The sequence below is a fragment of the Eptatretus burgeri genome, chromosome 12 (assembly GCF_056783735.1).
Source record: "Eptatretus burgeri isolate ZD-2024b chromosome 12, Ebu_testis_v1, whole genome shotgun sequence".
Lineage (NCBI taxonomy): Eukaryota > Metazoa > Chordata > Myxini > Myxiniformes > Myxinidae > Eptatretus > Eptatretus burgeri.
The window spans coordinates 47,908,069-47,930,193 of NC_140972.1; the positions used below are offsets into that span (position 1 = coordinate 47,908,069).

The following is a 22,125-nucleotide window of genomic DNA, read 5'->3' on the forward strand; positions in this document are numbered from 1 at the left end:
TGGTGATGGATCTCTGGTAGCTTATACATGTCGAGTTTGAGCCTGGGGAGTAACTGCTAAAATCTATCCGTCTGAGTTCTTACCGACATCGTTGGTTGTTCCTTTCACACATCTCTTTATTAATTTTAATTCTTGCTGTTTCTTTTATTTTATCTATCTGTCTTGGGAGAAGTTAATTCTTGCAGATGTTTTTGAATAAGGCTCACTTGGCCGTACCCGGATGGATTTGAGGGCCGTGGAGGAGCGGATAAAACCCGAATCCTATCCAGGTTCCTCCTGTTGACTCCATGGTTGCTCTTTACTTGTTTAGGTTCCTTCTAATGGTTCCAATGCAATATTTAGTCTTCCATTTCATTTGATTCTCCCTCTAAGGATCTGCTTTCAAACCTGAGTTTACTTCTGAGAGAGAAAAAAGAAAGCAGTCCTGGTGTGCTGAGACCTTAATCCATCTTGGCACCCCACATGGGCAAGCTGATGCCTCAGTGTTCATTGTGAGGAACCTTTTCTAGCCCAAGCGTTGTAACAACTATTGTTAAACTTGGTAATTTAAACAGCACAAATGCAGCTAATGTAACAAATCATCCCAACTTTGACAAAGTACTGCAATCTGAGTCAACATTCCACCTCTCAAAACTCACCATTATAATCACCCACAGCCAACGATGTAAAAAAAAAATTCACTTATTTCATCGCTTATCTCGAACTAGTCAGACTTCTTTTTTAAAGCAATGGTAGTCGATATTGTAAAGCAGGAGTGTCTGTCCCAAAACTACCTCATTTTTGTGGCTAGCCCCACTAAACCTTCTGTGGACTATTTGGGGTCCCATCCAGTGTCTTCAGGTGGGCAGGAGATTTCATAAATACCTCGATACAATTATGATTTTGAGTTTTGCTCCGTATGAAACTGCTCCTGATCCGGATGTAACGTCAGGATGACGTTTCTCTTCATCGACTTCATGAGTGTTTGTGATGTATTGTGTTATTTCATCCATCCATTGGGACTATACTCTGTGCAGAGCGTTGGTGCTGCCTAAGCAGTCTCCTTGGCTATTGGGCACAATATTGGACGGGTCACCACTCCGACACAGAATACCAGCAAGCTGGCACTCATTTTGCCGACCTCGGAAGGATGACAGGCAGAGTCTACCCCACCTGGTATTAATTCAACAGCGAGGGAGATATGAACTCAGGATCCTGGGATCCAAAGCCCACCACCCTAACCATTAAGCCAACACCAGGCATGTTGTGTTATTAGTCGTATAGTATTAATTTGTGATTGGAATGATGTTTGGAATGAAAAAAGAGATCGAGTTTAGAGGAGAATGAGGAAATTATGTGAGGGGTTCCACCTGTGCCATTTGTGGATTCGGCATTTGTAGTTTCGCCATTTTTTGCCCAAGTCCTTCAAGAACTGGCTGTCTAGTCCCTCCCATGCATCGCATGGGTACCTCACTTGTACAAAATAATTCGTATTTGCTTTTATCTCCAACGACAAGGTTGTACACTGCCAACAATATGTACTAAGATACAGAGCAAGTGTGGTTGCAAAGCTAATCCTTTGTCTTCCTGACAAGACCGATTCTATCACTGATAGCAGTGAATATATATGGTTATACAGCATACCATTTCTAAAGATTAAATATGTTATACCATTTGTTGGGAAATAAATTCTGACATTCCGACATGATTCGCATTTACCTCCTTGCACTATAAGGCAGTTTGCAGCTGGGTTGAGATTTGAACCTCTGTGCAATGGCTCAGAGGAAACTCTGCATACCTCCTACCTCCATGTTATCCTCCATACTAGCTATTTAAAATACTGAACAGAATTACACCATGCCGGCCAGATCAAATCATGCTGCGGGCCAGAGGTTCTGCATGCCAACTGTAGAGTTGTCAATTGTGAGCTCATTCCCTTTATCCAATGTATCAGTTGGTATGGGTTGGAGGCAATCACAGCCATGTCCCAAGGTCAGCATCATACCCACTGCCGGCATGGTGGTGGGCTGTTTTTATTTTTTGCCTCATTTCTTCCCTCCATTCCAACTCGGCACTCCACCACCTTCCATGTATTATTCCAGAACCCTACATGTGGTTCTAAGCTGAATACCAACCTCCATTTCTTCATATTGTTTATTGGACTGTCTATAGTCTCATCTTCTTCCTTCCATTTTAAGTTCTGCCCATCTTAACCTCATTCTTTCTGCCATCTTATGCTCTCCACCTATTACTGACTCCTCTCCCCTTCCTTTCTGCCACTTGTCCACTCATGTGCAACATCCTCATTTCCATTCCCTTTGGCAGCTTGAAAACTTGCTGCCCTCTGGTTCAGCTTCATGAGCATAGACTTCCGAGCAAAATTACACCGATGTCACCTAATGTCCATGTCTTGTATAAGCTCCCTCAAAGTCACAAATGAACTCGAAATACCTGATGACAAAAGCAAAGCACTGGGAGTAAAGCTTTAATTTCGTTTGCAGTGTGGTTGGTTCTTCACGGCACAGTCAGGTTGAGTAATTAATGCAAAGGCAATTACAAAAGGCTTTATTATAAAGTCTACTTTCCCAGAGACCTCATTAAAAAAAAAAATTCAAAAGGAATACAAATGAGGAAAAGGGGATGTGAAGAACCCCCAAAAAGCATGGGTTTTACAGCACAGAAGGTAAACAGATTTTGGCAAGAATTGAAACGTGATCACGTCTGCATCACAACATCCTTTCGACTTCCCTTCTAATTAGTCTTACGTATCAACATTCTTTCTTTAAAAATGGCACTTCAACATCACCATCACCCTCTGCCTCCCTCGGAGAAGCCACAGAGACATCTGCTGAAGGGTTTGTGGCAGAAGATTCTTTAACGGAATCAAATTCAAACACTTCATCTGAGCTGTCGTCTTCCTCCAAGTTGTCTTCTTCCTTGAGACCTACCAGCTTATTTCCTGTACCGTTGTATCCTCCAACTGAAAGGGGGGTGGTGGTGGGGGGGGGGTGAAGGAGAGGAGACGGTTCACTTTATCATAACAAAAGATTGAATGGAAAAACGAAATGGCTTCATCAGAATTGATAAATGAAAACGACAAGAAAAGTCAGGCAATGTTTTAACATTCCAATCATCTGCTTTGTGCTAATCACAAAACTGATCTACCTGTGCCAGCACCCTGGAAGCTTCTGTCGACAAATTTTTTTTTTTTACAGACGGGAGGTGAACAAAGTCTATTTGATTGGTTGCAATGTTTGAACACAAAGGGAAACAATCTTCCAGTCAATGATAGTTATTCACCTTTGTGCAGAAGGCTTTCTGAATGTACCACTACACCTTTGATTATGAAAAGCATCCCCACAGGTTGTGCTTAAATTAAGGGATCATTAAAAGGAACAGCAAAAAATAAAAATAAAAAAGGATGGAAGTATCATATTAAAATACAACATGTCTGCATGTTGGTCTGTTGGCTCAGACTCAAAAATGGCTTGGCCAATCTCCACATGCTGGGGGTACCCATGGTCAAGTCATGGACACAAAATAATTCTCCCTTTTCCACAAGGATGGGTTGACTTAGCGATTTTCACCTGTGCACATTGTTTACTATGCCTGGTGTTGACTTAATGGTTAAAGTGGTGGGCTTGAGATCCTAGGGTTCTGAGTTCAAATCCCACCCAGCTGTTGAATTCATACCAGGTGGGGTTGACTCTGCCCATCATCCTCCCGAGGTCGGTATAATGAGTGCCAGCTTACTGGTATCCTGTGTCAGAGTGGCGACCTGTCCAGGATTGTGCCCAAGAGCCAAGGACACTGCTTAGGCAACACCAACGCTCTGCACAGAGTATAGTCCCAATGGATGTGGACATTGTTTCCTCACCCCTGCCTGAGGGATGTGGTATTACAAGCCATGGGCAAAAAAAAAAAAACGGAAGTTGTTCACTATCCTTTCCCAAGCCGCTCCCATAAGGAGCGGATGTTTCTAATACCATAATGGTAATATATACATAAAGGAGTCACATTCATTGACAAAAACTGTGCACGTGACGAAACATACTACATGATCATTCAGGTTGGCCTGTTTGGAGTTCCCATCTAAACCCATGGCTCATGATACTGGTATCTAATCCTACATACTTTGATTTGTCCAGTTTTTAAGTCTAATTCATGTAAGAGTACAATGGTGTGTACCAATGTCCTTGTCCATGCAAAATATTGTTGTGGTTACCAAATTCGCAAACCACCATTCAGGTCCCTTAGGTGAGGTATCTCGGTAAGTGCATGTGTAGTTAGGCCCAAACCCGTTGTCTAGTGGGAATACATGTCATTTATGCGAGCTGCGACTCTTCAGGATAGCCGTTTTTCTTTTACTATCTTTATTTTGGACCAACCGCCATGATTACCACCACAACCACAACATCAACCACCAACCACAACTCCGCTTCACCACAACCGCCACGACCTTCCCGTCACACCTCGCAACCGTAGCATCGCCACCGTTCTTGCCCCGCTGTGGGTACCGGTGTTGGATTCGTGCAGAGCGCGCGTCGAACAGCGTGTACAAAATCACGGATTTTGTGCTTCAAAAACGGATCAAAAACGACACACGCCCACTTTTTGCCGTCCAATCGGTGAGCGAGGGGCGATTTGGCCCCGCCTCCAGAACGATCGATATATGCAAATTTGTGGATCAAAAAGCCTTCACGGCCACTTTTTCTCGGGCCAATGGGGAGCGTGGTGAAAGGTCAAAGGGAGGGGGTCAAAGGCGAAGCTACGGGGGGGATAAAAGGACGGTGTTCGTCAGTCAGCAGAACGAGGAGTCGTCGGAGGGTGGAGAGTCGAGTGTGGAAGTCTGGAGCCCGAAGCCTGCAGTAGCTGGAGAAGCTGAAGAGAGTCGAACGAGGGGAGCCCAAAGAAGAGTCCAGGGTGGAGAGTCCAGAGGCGGAGAGGCGGCAGCGGCGAAGGCAGACGAGGGGGTGCTCGCGTCGGTGCCAGGAGCTGCACGCCCGAGGGAGGCCGGCAGCGCGACCTGGCCGAGGTGGAGACGCACACCAGGGATAATAAAGATCCTCTATACCCCGAGCATCAGCAACCCCCTCCTGTTTCCCCCCGCGCTGAGACAGTGCGACCAAGGGGGCCCCTTTTCCCACCCCCTGCCAGGCACTGTCTGCGAGGCCCGCGGAGTGAGGCGCCATCGCCACTCCGCGTCTCATCACCAGACGGGTAGGCGCGACCCGGTCTCGGCCTCAGGCCCGCCTCATTCTTGAGGGTATTTCTTTTCCTTGGTTTTGGGTATGTGTTGTCGGCGCCGTCTGTGAAGTAGAATTGTATAAGTGTTGCCGTGTGCTCGGTAGTCAGTATTAGCTCTGCACTGTGTTCTCACTTTTATATTTGCTTTTTGTGTAAATGGAATTGTGTTTTCTTTTTTTTGTGTGCATTTGGTGGAATTGTATTTGTGTGCTTCCCGTGTGCCGCGAATAAATGTGCTTTATTGTTGAACTGTTCTCCCGCTTCGCTTCGTCTTTTCCTCCATTGAATCCTCATCTTGCTTCACGTAAAGGGTTGGTAGTGGGCTGAATACGCCCGATAATTAATCGAACCGTCGAGGTCGACGATAACACCGCTCGGTTATTCTGATAGTACGGAACGGGTCGCTTAAGTGGCCCGTGTCCGAAGTCGACCTACGGCGAGGTGCGATCGCCCGGTCTACCCTCCGCGTGGGTACTTAGGTAGGTCGAATTTGGCGAGCAACCCTATCCCACGTGGGGGCTGATTGGCTCGATCGCGGTGAGACCGAAAGGTCCACCCGTGACTGGTTCCCGGCGTTAGTCCGAGAGGGTCACGACTGGATTGTCCGTCCGGTGGGCGACGTGCCGCGATTCGAGTTACGTGGCCGTCAGCACGCCGGCGGACGCGAATACTGCAACACTGGTGTCAGGTCGTGCGATACAAATTCATCGCCCTCCTCGCGGCACTGGTATCGGAGAACAGGAAAACAGGCTCTCCTGTCTCCGGCTAAATTCACGGGAATCGGTCCAGGGGTGAGAGAAGCGACCCCCGATTCCCTCCAAATTACGAGCGAGCGAAATTAACCCTTCACGAGAAGCAAGATGGCGTCTCAAGGCGAGCGGGTGCCGGGTGGATTTGGTATGTGTAATAGTAATGTAGAATCCATGGCTCAGGACGAGATCACCGTGCAAGAGAAACCCGTACCAGAAGGTTGGGAAAGGCATCGATGCAGTTCATCTGGTCGGTTTTTTATTATAACCCCACCGCTAAATGTAGTCAGTGGGAGTGGCCAGGGCAGGTGACAATACAGCACGTTATGGAACTCGTGCAGAGCATAAATGACAAACTGGATTACAGGAATGCCGAAATGAAAGAAAGGAACAACGAAATGAAGAGAAATACGCAACAAATGGAAAATAAAAAAATGGATGGAAACGCACTCGAAGCGAAAAACCAAATGAAAGAAATGCGGGGTGAGATGCAGAGCATGGGCATAGGCCTGCAGGCAGGCATTATGGCAATGGCGAGGAGCGAAACGCGGACCACGGGCGAGAAAATGGCGCTGCCACGTGCTGGGACGAACGAGCTGGGGGAGTGCAACGGCTGTCAGGCCCGCGGTCGGGGCGGGCGAGAAAATAATTCGGGAGACGTGTAAGACGAGACACGAGGTAAAGAAGGTATTAGAAAAATTAAAAGAAAGCCAGGAGGAGACAGAGGAGGGATTGAAGGTCGAAACGGTGGAGTGTGAGAAAAGACTTCAAGACATGACGAAGAGAGTTGATAAGCTGGGACTGGAGGGAAAAACGGAGACAGAGGAACTGGGAAGACGGGTAGAAAACCACAAGCGCAAGCCGGAAGAACAGTTAGAAGCCAAAGCAAAGTCTGAGTGTGCGGAGATGAGAAAGGAATTGGAAAAGAAAGTTTCTGAGTTACAGAAACACCAAAACAAAGAGAGGGAACTACAAAACGAACTGAGAGTGTTAAAAGAGGAAAGGAAGAGAACGGAAAATGAAACTTTAAGAAACCACACTGTACAGATCGAACAGCTGGAAGCGAAGGCCAGACTAAAGAATGAGGAACAAGAAAGAGTAATGAAGGAAGAACGAATGAGACAGGAGAAAGAAATCAGTCAGTTGAAAGAAATGACGAGATTGCAGAAGGAGGAACAAGAAAGACAGTGGAATAGAAAACTGAAAGAGTATGAATTTGAAACTGAACGACAAAAGGAAAAAAATAGGTTTGAATACGAGGAGAAAGTAAAGGAGCAAGGAATGAAGCAGGAAGGAGAAATCAGGAGATTGAAGGACACAACGAGATTGGAGAGGGAAGAACGAGAGGAACAATGGAATAGAAAACAAAAAGAACATGAATTTGAGGTTGACCAATTGGAAGAAAAGCTGAGGCTGGAGTACGAGATAGACAAAGAACAGCGAATGAAACACAAACAGGAGATTAACCAAATGAAGAAAACCATGAAACTGGAGAAGGAAGGACAGGAGAGGAAACGAGGAAGAGTAATGAGACAGCAGCAAATGAAACACAAAAAGGAGATTAACCAAATGAAGCAAACCATGAAACTGGAGAAGGAAGGACAGGAGAGGAAACGAGGAAGAGTCGTGAGAGAACAGCGAATGAAACACAGGAAGGAAATGAGCCAATTGAAAGAAACGATGAGATTGGAAAACAAAAAGCAGGAGGAACAGTGGGAAAGAAAACAACAACTCTATGAGTGTGAAATTGAACAACTAAAACGGAGGGAGAACGAACAGCTAATGGGGCTCAGAGAGAAAGAACGACTCAGATGGGAAAGGAAAAGGAACCAGGAAGAGACAGAAAAAAGGAACCAGGAGAGAAAATGTATAGAGACACGGGAGACAGAAAAAATAGAGGAGAGACTGCACGATGAAGACGGGGTAAGTGACACACACACACGGAGGTAGTGGAGGACAATGGGGGTGAGCTCGCGGAGCGTGTGGGGACCCAGTGCGAGCACCTGGATGGCCTCCTCCAGGAACGAGGGGAGCGAGTATGCCCCCTTGAGGCGAGTCACGACCAGGTGAGTTCGGTCGTGCTTTGCGAGGTTGAGGGGACGAGTGCTGTGGACGGGTGCACGGAGAGCTTGGGGGGTATAGAGGCCCCGGAGACCCTTGTGGGGACACGAATCCCCAGTGTGGTTGTCCCTGTGTGTGTGGTGCAAGGTGTGAGTGCGTCCCCGTGTGTGGAAGCGACCCCGTGTGTGAGTGGTGTGGTGGCGATTGTGCCGGTGTACGTGCTTCCCAGCACACGGTGTATGGATGAGGCACCGCGGTTGAGTGCCCCCGCGTGTATGAGTGAGGGACGTTGTGTGGAAGAGACCGCGTGTGTGAGTGTCACCGTGTGTGGATGAGGCACCGCGGTTGAGTGCCCCCGCGTGTATGAGTGAGGCACGGTGTGTGGATGAGGCACAGCGGTTGAGTGCCCCCGCGTGTGTGGGTGAGGAACCGTGTGTGGATGAGGCACCGCGGGTGAGTGCCCCCGCGTGTGTGGATGAGGCACGGAGTGCGAGTGAGGCACCGCGGGTGAGTGCCCCCGCACGCGTGAGTGAACGGCCGTGTGCAAGGTCGCTGTGTGTAAGGGAGACCGTGTGTGTGAGAGAGCGGTATGTGAGGGAGATGTCGGTTGGCATGCGGGAGCACGCAGCCGCGTCTCCCGGTGTGAATGTGATGGAGTGGACTGTGTGCGTCGTAACACGCAGGTGTGCGTGGGTTGAATGGAGGCGACGACGGCGACATGACAGGAAAGGAAGCCGAGTAGCGGCGGTAGTTGTTTCGGGGACCGTGCCGGGTTCACCCAGCCGCGAGCACGAGGTTCGTGCTGTGCAACGCACGAGACCACCACGTGCTCGCTTGCGAGAGTGAAGTCCCGGTCCGGAAACGCACGCGGTGGATTTGCCGATCCCGCGGACGGACAAAGTTTAGGCAGGTAAATGGATTTGGACCGGACGGGTTCTCCACGCGATCGTGTGTGTTAAGCTCCAACGGGCAAAGCACATGTGTTCGCGTGGGGAACCCCTCGAGACGTGGGGCTTGTGGTTTTTTTTTTTGCGCACGGTGACGTCATGGCTGCACGTGTGGTTGGAATCCGGCAGGAGGGGTATCCCGGCCGGATGGTACCGTCCAAGGAGGGACGAGGAACACGTGCAGCTGCATGACGTCACGGGCAGGTGCGAAGTGCGCGAGCTCTGAGTTGCCGCGCAGGTGCTGCGCATGAAAAAAAAAAAAAAGCAAGCCTCACTTTCGGGTGTACAGGATTCCTGGGCAAGGGGTGAAAGACCCCCTTACCCTGGGCACAGGATGGAAACTAGTTAGGGGGAAGGGTTAGCTTAGCTAGACCGACTCCATGGGGCAGGGGTAAGTCCTCATGGAGTCCGTGGAATGGATTAGGTAGAGGGATTGTAGCCAGATTTAGGTTGGGAAATAAAATGAATGATTTGGAGACAGTGACAGACTTGTGGATGTGTAGCGGGGACGTAGTTTAGCTACGTAGGTTAAATGGAACGTGCTATAGCTTAAGGGACGACGTGGGAGCACGAGTTAGTTAGGGGATGTAGTTAGGAGGATGGCAGAGTTCAGCGGTGTGTGTGTTGAAGAGTTGGTGAGTTGTGAGGTGAGTACTTGGTGAGTGAGTGAGGCCAGCGGGTCTGTGTGTGTGGAGTGAATGGGGAATGCATGGTGCGATGAGTGATGGGGGGGAGGAGTGACTCCCGCCCAAGGGACCCCGGGGTCAGTGTAGAGTGAGTTAGCTGGGTTAGTCAAATTGAAAAATGGAGGTCGTTTTGTTGTTGGTGGGAAAGTAGGCTCGAGACCCATTTGGAGGGGTGCAGGAGCCCTGTTGACGGGCTTGGGAGCGTGGCTGCGAAAGGTGAGTATCGCTGAGTGGGTACCCCGGGCACCAGGCTAGTCGGCCGCGGTAGGCCATGGGCCCATGGGGGGCCGGGATAGAGTAGTGGGCACGGGTGCGCCTGCTTGGTGCGGGGGCCCGGGGCGCCATTAGCCGCGTGGGCAGTGTTGTGGGCACGGGTGACCCTCGGAAAGGGGCCCGGGAGGCCGGCCTGCCACGTGTGCGTTTCAGGGGAGGTGCCATGGGGGGCACTCCCCGGTGTTAGGGAGCTGGTAGGCTCGGAGGCAGTGTAGTGCCCGGGGGTGCCATAGCGGGAGAATCGGCAGAGGGTCGTGCCTGCCAAAGGGAGCCACGTGTCCCAGCCAGGAGACCGTGTGAGGGCACGGAGAGAAAATTGGGGGGCGAGGCCCGAAATTGTGAGGACACCAACACAGGCGACGGGAATCTGGGTTGTTAGAACCAATAGTTTAAGCGAGAAGCGCTTGTTGAAAGCCCCGGGGTAGTTTAACAGTTAAATGGATAGGGTAGATTAGGAAGTGTACCCCTCCGCACCATCCATCCCCTCGCTCTCGTTGTGGGCCGCTGGACCCACTTTGGGTTAGATCGCCGAACTCTGGGGAGGCCATTCTGAGGCTTGAGTTGGGCCTCGACACAGGACATTAGCTCTCCCTTATTCCCCTCCGGGAAGGGAACGTAGGGGTTGGGAGTAGGCTAGGTGACAGGATAGGTTAGCCGAACAAGGACGATAAAGGGGGTTAGGGGACGATTTATAGTGGGGAAGTAAGAATAAAAACAACAAAAAAATAAGTTGGGGCTAAATTGGGGTTTGACAAATTAAGGGAGTGGGTATGTACAGTGACAGGCAAAGGCGATAGTTGGGAGGGAGACAGGTAGGTAGGTCCGAGCCCGCCTTCCAAGTGGCCAGCACCACCGCACTCCCTCCACCAACCTCCACTGAACGGCAAAGGTTGGCCAGCTTCATCTGCTGGCTGCGTTGCTGCAAGGCAGAGGCCGGCCCACTTCATCGGCAGCTGTTGTTTTGCTGCAAGGCCTGTGCCGGCTGGATCGTCTGCAGCTGCTGTGCTGCAAGGCCTGTGCCATCGGCTGGCCGTGTTTGCTTCAAGGCCTGTGCCGGCCAGTTCATCTGCCCGCTATGTTTGCCTGCAGCGGCCTTCTTCTGCGGGCTGTGTTTGCCTGCTCACCTTTGCCATGCCATGCCCACTGCCCACGTTCACCAGCCCCGTTCAATTTTTGCTTTGCCCCCCCCCCCTGTTCATTTCCATGTGCGCCAGGATCCGCAAGGCAGCAGTTTGCAAGCTGCGAGAACTGCCCTGTTGGCAGCTACAACACGGGCCTGCAGTGGCGGCCCGTGCACCGTGTTTGCGTCCATCCATTCATGCATCCATTCGTTGTGCTCATTGCGTGTGCCACTTGAGCTGGCACGGAGACTGCGTTTGTGCAGCCCAAGCACCGTTGTGGTTCACTGAGTTCAGTTCAAAAGGGAAGGCCTTGGACTGCGTGTGAGCAGCCAGCCACGTTCCGTCACCTGCATTGTTTGAGCCAGAGACTGCATGCGGGCAGCCTGGCTCCCTGCTAACTGCTTTTCTTTTGCAGAGTTCAGTGATCCTGGGCCATGGTTTAGTGTAAAATTTGTAAGTTAAGGTTAAGATGTACTGTAAATATGAGTGCGCCCCCGGCATGTCTGTCTAGCGCCGGCAATTTTATTTAAGTCGTCCGTGTGAGTGAGTTTGTTTAGGTAGTTACGCAGCCCTCAGGTTATTTATTTTGGGGACACGAATACCATGAATGTCGCACTCAGGGATCCGTAGGTAAAATGTACTAGGGGAAAACTACACATGATGGCACACGAAAATTTGACGACTCGGGACGAGTCTGTAAAAAGGGAAGGGGTAGTGTTGTGGTTACCAAATTCGCAAACCACCATTCAGGTCCCTTAGGTGAGGTATCTCGGTAAGTGCATGTGTAGTTAGGCCCAAACCCGTTGTCTAGTGGGAATACATGTCATTTATGCGAGCTGCGACTCTTCAGGATAGCCGTTTTTCTTTTACTATCTTTATTTTGGACCAACCGCCATGATTACCACCACAACCACAACATCAACCACCAACCACAACGCCGCTTCACCACAACCGCCACGACCTTCCCGTCACACCTCGCAACCGTAGCATCGCCACCGTTCTTGCCCCGCTGTGGGTACCGGTGTTGGATTCGTGCAGAGCGCGCGTCGAACAGCGTGTACAAAATCACGGATTTTGTGCTTCAAAAACGGATCAAAAACGACACACGCCCACTTTTTGCCGTCCAATCGGTGAGCGAGGGGCGATTTGGCCCCGCCTCCAGAACGATCGATATATGCAAATTTGTGGATCAAAAAGCCTTCACACCCACTTTTTCTCGGGCCAATGGGGAGCGAGGTGAAAGGTCAAAGGGAGGGGGTCAAAGGCGAAGCTACGGGGGGATAAAAGGACGGTGTTCGTCAGTCAGCAGAACGAGAAGGAGTCGGAGGGTGGAGAGTCGAGTGTGGAAGTCTGGAGCCCGAAGCCTGCAGTAGCTGGAGAAGCTGAAGAGAGTCGAACGAGGGGAGCCCAAAGAAGAGTCCAGGGTGGAGAGTCCAGAGGCGGAGAGGCGGCAGCGGCGAAGGCAGACGAGGGGTGCTCGCGTCGGTGCCAGGAGCTGCACGCCCGAGGGAGGCCGGCAGCGCGACCTGGCCGAGGTGGAGACGCACACCAGGGATAATAAAGATCCTCTATACCCCGAGCATCAGCAACCCCCTCCTGTTTCCCCCCGCGCTGAGATAGTGCGACCAAGGGGGCCCCTTTTCCCACCCCCTGCCAGGCACTGTCCGCGAGGCCCGCGGAGTGAGGCGCCATCGCCGCTCCGCGTCTCATCACCAGACGGGTAGGCGCGACCCGGTCTCGGCCTCAGGCCCGCCTCATTCTTGAGGGTATTTCTTTTCCTTGGTTTTGGGTATGTGTTGTCGGCGCCGTCTGTGAAGTAGAATTGTATAAGTGTTGCCGTGTGCTCGGTAGTCGGTATTAGCTCTGCACTGTGTTCTCACTTTTATATTTGCTTTTTGTGTAAATGGAATTGTGTTTTCTTTTTTTGTGTGCATTTGGTGGAATTGTATTTGTGTGCTTCCCGTGTGCCGCGAATAAATGTGCTTTATTGTTGAACTGTTCTCCCGCTTCGCTTCGTCTTTTCCTCCATTGAATCCTCATCTTGCTTCACGTAAAGGGTTGGTAGTGGGCTGAATACGCCCGATAATTAATCGAACCGTCGAGGTCGACGATAACACCGCTCGGTTATTCTGATAGTACGGAACGGGTCGCTTAAGTGGCCCGTGTCCGAAGTCGACCTGCGGCGAGGTGCGATCGCCCGGTCTACCCTCCGTGTGGGTACTTAGGTAGGTCGAATTTGGCGAGCAACCCTATCCCACGTGGGGGCTGATTGGCTCGATCGCGGTGAGACCGAAAGGTCCACCCGTGACTGGTTCCCGGCGTTAGTCCGAGAGGGTCACGACTGGATTGTCCGTCCGGTGGGCGACGTGCCGCGATTCGAGTTACGTGGCCGTCAGCACGCCGGCGGGCGCGAATACTGCAACAATATATATATATATATATATATATACACATAATTTATATATCTCTCTCACTCTCACACACACACACACACACACACACACACACACACACACACACACACACACACACACACACACACACACACACACACACACACACACACACACACACACACACACACACACACACAGTACCCGCCCCATGGGTGATCTTGTTCCAAGCATGCAACACATTCTTCTGATGCATACCTTTATTTGGGTGGTGTATAGGCAACTGACAGCTCTGTATACACAAAAATAACCCTGGGTTACGTGCCTGAATCAAAAAACATACCCGCTGCTTCATTTAAAACACCTCACAGCACTGGAAAACGTGGGGACAGGAATACTGTACTGTAAATGGTGGAGACTTGTAATACCCTCCCACATCTGGAGGTGGTGCTACACGATGCACATTTACATCGAGAATTTGTGTCCACCCCTCTCCCTCCCCCCCCCCCCCAAAATCACCGGCAAAGATAAAACACCCCTATACACTAAGTGGAGTCATGCTGATCTGATGTCGCAAGTCTGGATGTAATCTGCCCACAACTGTAGGAGGAGTGGCGCAACAAACAAACAAACAAGCCAGTAGTCGACATGGGTGGTCGCTATATAATTGCATACTAGTCATACAGTTTTTGACGGACCGGGCTGAAAATTTTTGACAAAGAGGTTGATTATAGTGCGCATAAAAGCACAGAAGCCGATTTTTGATTTTCGAATTTTTTTTTTCGGATTTTTAAAAAAAATGTCAATGTCCTGTTGCAAAGTAACGGTGCTCAAAAGCATACAACTAGATCCTGGTATGAACCTACCAGTCAAGTTTCATCAAAATCGGTTGACTCCTCTGGCCTCCAGAGCTGTCCATTACATACAAACAGACAGACATACAGAGACTGAAAACCTGAGAATAAGGGTAATCTAGCGACCACCCAATAGTCCAGCAACCACCCAACACACAAACACTGATCCGTGGATTATAGTGAGGATAAGTGAAGAAAGGGGGGACGTGATTGTGAGTTGAACGTTCCATCTTTATTTAATTTTAACATTGTTCTTAACAAACGGGGACAGGAACAATGCAGGCATGATAGGCCGAATGGCCTTCTCATGCGCCAAAGTTCCTTGTGTAACATTGTTAAGAACAGGAATAAATGGGAGGGGAGGGGAGGGGGTGGGGAGTTGGAAGAAGGAGATTGAGACTGGGAAAGGGGGGGGGGGATTGAGGTTATGGGGTTGAATACTTGGGGTTTGGGGAAGTTGAGTACTTGTTGGAAGAAAGGGGGAGAGGATGACAGTTGGGTTGGGGGAAGGGGGCCAGAGAGGGGGCAGAGTTGGGATTGAGGTGTTTGAGGCTTTTGAGGGGGAGGGGCGGAGTTGAGGATTTGAAGAAAGGGGGAGGAGAGCACAGAGTTTGGGTGTGGTGGGGGGGGGGGGCAGAGGGGACGACAGAGTTAGGAAGGAAGGTTGGCGACTTGGGATTGTGTGTGTGTGTGTGTGTGCGTGCGTGCGTGTGGTTGGGGGAGGGGGAGGGGGTGGGGTAGCAACCTGAAGTCACATTTTACATTATGCAGAATTTCCACGGGTCCCAGATAGTTCCGTTGGATCTTCTCGGTATTTTGGGTCCTCGTGGTCTTTTGCATCCTCGGGTCATTTGGATCCCCTGGGTCTTTTGGGTGGGTCCTCAGTCATTTGGATCTCCTGGGTTCTTTGGGTATGTTAGGTCTTTGGGGTCCTCAGGGTCTTTTTGGTACTTGGGGAATTTTTTGGTGTTTTGGTTTCTCAGGGTCTTTAGGGTCTTTTGGGTCGTCGGGGTATTTTTGTTATTTTGAGTGTTCGGGGTCTTTGGGGCATTTTTGGACCTTCGGGATCTTTTGGGTATTTAAGGGTCTTCAGGGTCTTTCAGGTATTTTGGGTCTTAAAGGGTCTTCAGGGTTCTTTTGGGTCCTTGGTGGGGGGGGGGAGGTGAGGGTCTTTTGGGTCTTCTGGGTACTTTAGGTTAAGTATTGCAGGTTACAATTGTGGGTGACATCAGGTCACCTGCCCAACCAATGAAGAGCAGATATACATACATACATAATCACATACACTTGCTCCACTACATATATAGTAAACCTGCCATCACTGGTCTGTTCTGTGGTCAGCATGTGATAGCACTGGACCAAGCATGTTTGGTGATGTACCTCGGGCTGCATAGCTAATACTCGGCTTCACTTTTTAACCCCCCTAATTTTTGCTCATTCGCTCGTGATAGCGAACTAAAGTATAGCTATCCAGTCATGTGTACTAAGTAAAATATCGCTGAGTTTCGTGGACTGTTGACGCTTCGTCTATGAGGAGATAACAAACACTTAGCTCCATTATAGTATCGATGCTGTTTGCTTCTTTGCTTGACATCACTAAAACCAGGTGAGGGGAAGGGGGGGGCAGTGGGAGGTGGGAGAAGCTCTGTTTAGAACATTATAAAAATAAAAGATTTATCCAGGATATGAGGAAGAGTCAAAAACCTTTTCCCTTTTTCGAGTTTTTAAAGTGAAAATAACGTCCATTGCAGTGACATCAGGAAACTCACCCACTGCCAGAGAAAGTCTGACTGACTGAAAACGACAGAGGAACAGACTAACAAATGGTGGGTTTTGTGGCACAGGCACAGTACCTTCATAACCAGGGAAATTCTTTTTGACTCCATTTCCCCATGTCCTTTCACTTTTTGTTTTATATCCACAACAACCCATTTTGCAACAACAGTCTTATGGTTTATGCAAGATAAATTTTTTTTTTGTTTGAAATCAAGTTATTTAATTTTACGATTGAACACGAGCTATCCCACAGGTTGCTTGGATAAGTTGCACAGCTGATTTTGCAAATATGGCTCAGGCACTCCACATTTTAAGTTTTGCTTTAAGATGCTACCCTTGTTGCACAAAGCAGGAAATGATTCACCATTTCAATTATTTTAGCAAAACATTTTTTTATTATTAAAGTAAAAGCTTTTAAAATCAATTACAATTTTTCTTTTTTTTGGGAGGGGGGGGGGAGAGGGGGTAGTGATGGCTGGGCTTGCTGGGCTTGCTGGGTACCAACTCTTCTGAGCTGTCTAGCCTGGGTTTGATTCTCAGTCCAGCTATAAATGTCATCCGGGTGGTGTGCTGTCCCTCTGATGAACCTGTCTACCTCACAGTTAGTGGATATTACAGATCCCAGTGTCCTCAAAGTGTGGGTGACCGATTGCTGTTTGTCCTAACCTACAGGAGCACTCATTGTATTAATGGCACAGTTGCTCCACCTTCCTAAATCATTCAGCCAACATAACATTTTATATGACAATGCTTTCAACAGCAAAAAAAAAGGCAAATTTGAAGCTTGTGTTTACTTGTTTGCACGTGGCAATTTCAATGCATTTGGAACGTGTTACATGGAATACATTTACCTGTGAAGGAACGATCAAGGCGGACACGACGTTCCTCCTGAGAATGTTCAGGCATAGTCTTCTGACGACACATTACCCGCTTTTCATACTCCATCTGAATTGATACAAGACAGTCAATGGACTGTATATTTCATAGCCTTAAAATGTAACAAAAATAAATATTAAGTATTACAATGGTACTTTTTCCATCGCCGATAATAAACTAGAAGGGCACTCTTCCACATCGTGATGTCGCTAGATATGCCTCCGCCCATATTATTATATCATTACAATCATTACACATATTTGTACCAAGTTTGATTTAAATCCCTGAACCCAGATTCAAAACATTAAATAATTCTGGCTGCCAGAGCAGATCAGGTTGAAATTTCAAACATGTATTCCCATCACTACTAGTTCATAATTGTGAAGTTTAACGTCAATTGATGAAGTGGTTCAAGAGACATCATTTTTCAAAAGATTTTCGTTCAATCCAATATGGCTGCTAACAGCTTGCCTGCCAGACCATGTGACCTATTAATTATTCGTGAATACCCAAGTATCACCAAGGCTTGGGGAACATGTGGGTGAACTTTCTACTTGATCTGGAGAAGGTTTTTTTAAAGGTTTATTCTTCAAAAAAAAAATCATAGCTTTCAAATCATGTGATCTATTGCTGTCGTATGTGGAGAACTTTTAGTTCTTCCTCATCAATAAGCGATCATGCTTGTAAAGTTTTGCCTCGATCTGTTCAGCTGTTTCGGAGAAGATTTTTGAAGGTTTTTATGTTAAAAACAATATGGCTACTGAACCACGTGACCGATGACATCAATTTTTTTCCCCCACATACAATTTCGCCCAAGATGACCCTCAATTTTCTTACCGATTGGATAAAGTGTTTGACATATGCAATTATGTCATTAAGAAGCCATCAATATCATTAAAAAAAAAACCACACTTGTTTCCCATGGGGAGCACTTCATTTTCAGTTTCAATTTTTTCCATGGAGCGGTTTCAGAGATACAGAGGTCCAAAGTTTTTCCTTTTTTTCCAATATGGCTGACACACCACGTGACCGATGACATCAAAATTATGATTAAAACATTCTACATGAGCAGTTGCACCTATGGTGAAAATTTTGTGTCAATCGGATAAGTGGTTGCAGAGAAAAGAGAGAAAATTAGCATGGACGGATGTAAGGATGGACGGGCAACCCGAAAACGTTGCCTCTGGTGACCATCAGCAGAGGCATAAAAATGAAATTCTGGTACAACACATTTCAATGTCAATATTACTCAGATTTCATACTTATGATAGTCAACTAACATTAATGTAAACTAGAAGGACATTCAGTAGAGTGCATTCCTCCACCAGGCTGAAGAGTTTACATTTTTTATCCCACTGATAAGCCGGATCTGGATCCGTACCTGAACTAAAATCGAATCCGCTTGTTCTTGTCCCCTAACCAACTCGTCCACCCAGTTTTGTCATAATTCGTACATAACTTTGAGACATCATGCTATATACCGCCCCCCCCCACCTCCCACCATCTCTCAATGGTGAGGAATCACCGAAAAATTCTCATTTCGGTTCCAGATTCGGATCTTCACCAAAATTGAAACAATTTGTCCTTGTCACACACGCAACCTGTCCACCAATTTTCATCTGAATCCATCTCCAACTTTTTGAGATATTGTGCTACATGTCGTTTTTGGCCCGATCTCTCAATGGTGAAGATTCACTTAAAAAAATTCCAGTATCTGGATCCAGATCAAGATCTTCACCAAAATGTAATCAATTCGTCCTTGTGACACTCCAAACCTGTCTACCAAATTTTGTCTGATTCCGCCCACAACTTTTTGAGATAGCCTGCTTCCAGACAGGCACAGGGTAAACACATAACTTCTGTCCACCTTTGGTGGCAAAGGCAACAAGTGTAAAAAGTTTAGCTTTTGGGCTGCATTTGACTGCCCAACTTGAATAACATTGACCAACCACTGTTTGGCAAATTATTTTCCGGTCAAACATCAATAGAAGGATCTTTTATCACATTTTAAATCGGTGGAATCATTGGAATCTCTCGCGATGAAGTCGAGTCGATGGGCCTATCACTTTGCCATCTCCGACAGATCGGTGGTCTCTGTCTTCTTCCACCTCATTTATGGTCTTGCACCCTCTGCCCTCTCCGTGCTTTGTCCTCCACAGGTATCTGCAGAACGCACATGGTCCACCAGCAACCCAAACTTGGTCCACCAGCACCAGCAACTGCCGAAATCCAGAACTACTTCTCACCTCTACTCATTTATTCCTCTTTTTTTCCTGCCTGTCGAAGCACCTTCCACACTCTCTTCAATCTCATTCTTCCCTCTAGGTCTACAAGACAGCTGTTCACCACCATCTCAAGTCTCCCAGATCGAAAACGATGCTATTTTCTACACCCGTTAAACCTTACCCCTCATCATTACCTGCATCCCTTGTTTGTCCATCTCAGTCTACTTTCACCCTCTGCCCTGCTATTGGCATTTCCCCTTTCTCCAACTGTTCCCTTTATGTTATGTCCTGATTTGTTCGGTGGCCTCACTCTTCCACGAGCCTGGACCATGCATTAACATAAAATAAAATAAAAATAAATTGAGATTGTCAAAAAGTACAACGGGGAAGGTTCTACAATCAGACACTAAAATGGCGGCCCATAGATGCCGAATTTTCACCTCGAGCCAACCGATCTAACGACTCGATCTTTTCACCCATCATAACCTTTCTCTGCCTTTTGGAATAACTAACTTTGTCCATCACTTTACATTGGGGTGCCATTAAAAATGGTGCATGAGAAACACCACAAGGCTCCTAATAGGATGTAATCGTTCATGCACAGGATGCAAATGATGACTCACTTGAGCACAAAAACCATGATTGATCAAAATGAAACGTGATAAAATTGGAACACAATAGGTTGCCCGCGATTGGTCGAAAACCGCGATATTTGAGGGTTTACTGTAAATACACCATCAAGCCTGTAACATTAATGCCACATTAATCACCTCCTGCATTAATCCTTTCCTGAGTTTATCATTTATCAAGTTGGTCTGAATGGATAAACACCAGAAGCCATTAACATATAACTAGGGGCAGATAGAACAGAAGAAAATGAGAGGGGATTAACTCTGACAGGTATATTAGGAATAATTTGACAGGTATATTAGCGCCATGCAATTAATCCATTTATCAGGGGAGCAGCGGGTGCGGGGGCATTTGTGATTAACCCCGCGGTTCGGACCGATGATGCCTGGGGTCCGGATGTCCGCCTTTTGAGGACCCTTGTACAAAACAATGAGGCAGGCGAGGGCTTGTATTGGCACAGGCTGGTTGAGGTCCCACGACGACGAGCTCGAGCATCTCGGCCCACGACGGCAAGAAGCGGCGAAGGTGAGGATTGAAGTGAGGAGACATTAAGGCAAGGAGTGATGATGGGGATACAGGATGGCACAGATTCAAAACGATGATCACCAGAGGTCAGGGCTGGAGAGTGTCCTGCACAGTGCTGATCGCACTCTCTGGCCGTGTTCCACCTCCATCTGATCCTCCCGGCGTTTGGGACCGCCTCTCCAAGTGGCGGGTCCCATCATTAGCCGCCCACTGGTACGGGCAGCACCTTGTTCTTGTTCGGGCGTGAATGTGACTGAAGCGTGACTCTGACAAAGTCCACCTCTTCTGGGCTTCTACCGCACATCTCGCCGCCATGGCCCAAGCGCACAAGTCGACAGTCTGTAATGGTCCAAAGAGCTTTCTTTGCATCATTTCAAACCCTCCACCTGGCCTGGCCTTGCCTTTCAGAGGTTTTAGGGAAAGCCATTTATAAGAGCATTGTTAGTGTCAGCTCAGGTCTGGTATGGGAGCATGCAACGGAGCAGCACATCGCTGCGTCCACTTTCCACCGGTACTCCAGGGGCCTCAGTCAAGCTATCCTCCAGGCAGATGCCTGGCCCATCCACATGTCTGAGATTCCAATTAACCTCGTCCTGGTGGAGGTGTTGCTCTCTTCATCAAAGACTCTATTCCTCACTCTCCATGCACTGCTCTCACTCCCCCACACTCCCAGGAATACCTCTGGCTTCAGCTTCCCCTCCACTCCCACCTCATGTTTATATGTGTACTGTACCGTCCACCGAACAGTGATGACTCCATCTACACCTCACTATCCGAAAACATGGACCATCTTCTATCTTCTCATCCAAACTCTCTCTTCCTCTTATGTGGTGACTTCAATTGTCATCATGCCAGTTGGCTAGGTGTGGGTACCTCTCTCACCTGTCATGGCACCTCAGCAAAAGCTTTCTGTGACTCATTGGGACTGACTTAATCGGTCAACTTCCCGACCCGGATCTCAACCAATGGTACTCCATCTCTTCTGGATCTGATTTTGACAAATTTCCCTGACAATATCTGCTGCTCTTCCTTCGCTCCAATTGGTTCTTCTGACCACGTCCTTGTCAAAGTGGACATCTCTCTGGCTGTTATCAGAGAATCACCTCACCGCCGTCGAGTCTGGCATTTCACTCAAGCCGACTGGCAGGGTCTCCGAGCAGCCATCAAACTTACAGACTGGTCTCCTATCACTACTTTCTCAAACATCAACTCATCCTGGGAATTCTTTCAAAGAAACTTGCTCTCCCTCATGCACAGATTTATCCCCTCTCGTGTTCAGTTGTCCTACCTTTCCTCCCGCCCTTGGTTTACTGAAGCTTGTGGCGAGGCAGTTGTCCTGAAACAACTTGCCTTTGCCTCATGGAAAGCAAACCCAAATGAGGGCAATCTCAGTTCCTTCCATAAAGCTCGGAACAAGTGTGTATCTACCCTCAGGAGAGCCAGAAAACAACATCTTTCTCATCTCAAGTCTGAACTCTCAAACCTCTCTCCCTCCTCAAAATCCTGGTGGCGTTTAATCAAATCTGTTTCTGGTGTAAGTCCCCCCTCCATCCCCTCCCTTACCTCAAATGGCCGCACTGCTGATCCCACACGTGATAAAGCTGAATGTCTAAACTCGGTGTTTGCAGCTAAATCTTGTGTCCTAAACCCATCACTATCTCTACCCACTTTACCCAGTCGCACCCAACTGTCCCTGGACTCTGTATCCTTTTCTCCTGACAAGGTGGAGAGCTTGCTTTCAAACCTCGACTCAGATTCTGCAACCGGTCCAGACGGCATCAGC

At 48.4% G+C, this 22,125-nt stretch overlaps 1 protein-coding gene across 4 annotated transcripts in view; it reads right to left on the reverse strand.

Moving 5' to 3' along the window:
• Positions 1-2,448: 2,448 nt before the first annotated feature.
• The window catches only part of LOC147015559 (sodium/hydrogen exchanger 2-like), an 85,211-nt gene continuing 65,534 nt past the window's right edge, over positions 2,449-22,125 (reverse strand). For 2 of the 4 annotated variants that reach the window (XM_085850411.1, XM_085850410.1), the window contains exons 12-13: positions 16,938-17,031; positions 2,449-2,959 (exon numbers count right to left, since the gene is read on the reverse strand). In XM_085850411.1, coding sequence (XP_085706537.1) covers positions 2,748-2,959; positions 16,938-17,031 — 306 coding nt within the window. In that variant the 3' untranslated portion in view covers positions 2,449-2,747. Of the gene's footprint in view, positions 2,960-3,395; positions 3,863-16,937; positions 17,032-17,083; positions 19,126-22,125 lie in introns of those variants that run through there. The other 2 variants (XM_085850412.1, XM_085850413.1) reach the window with 2 other exon arrangements.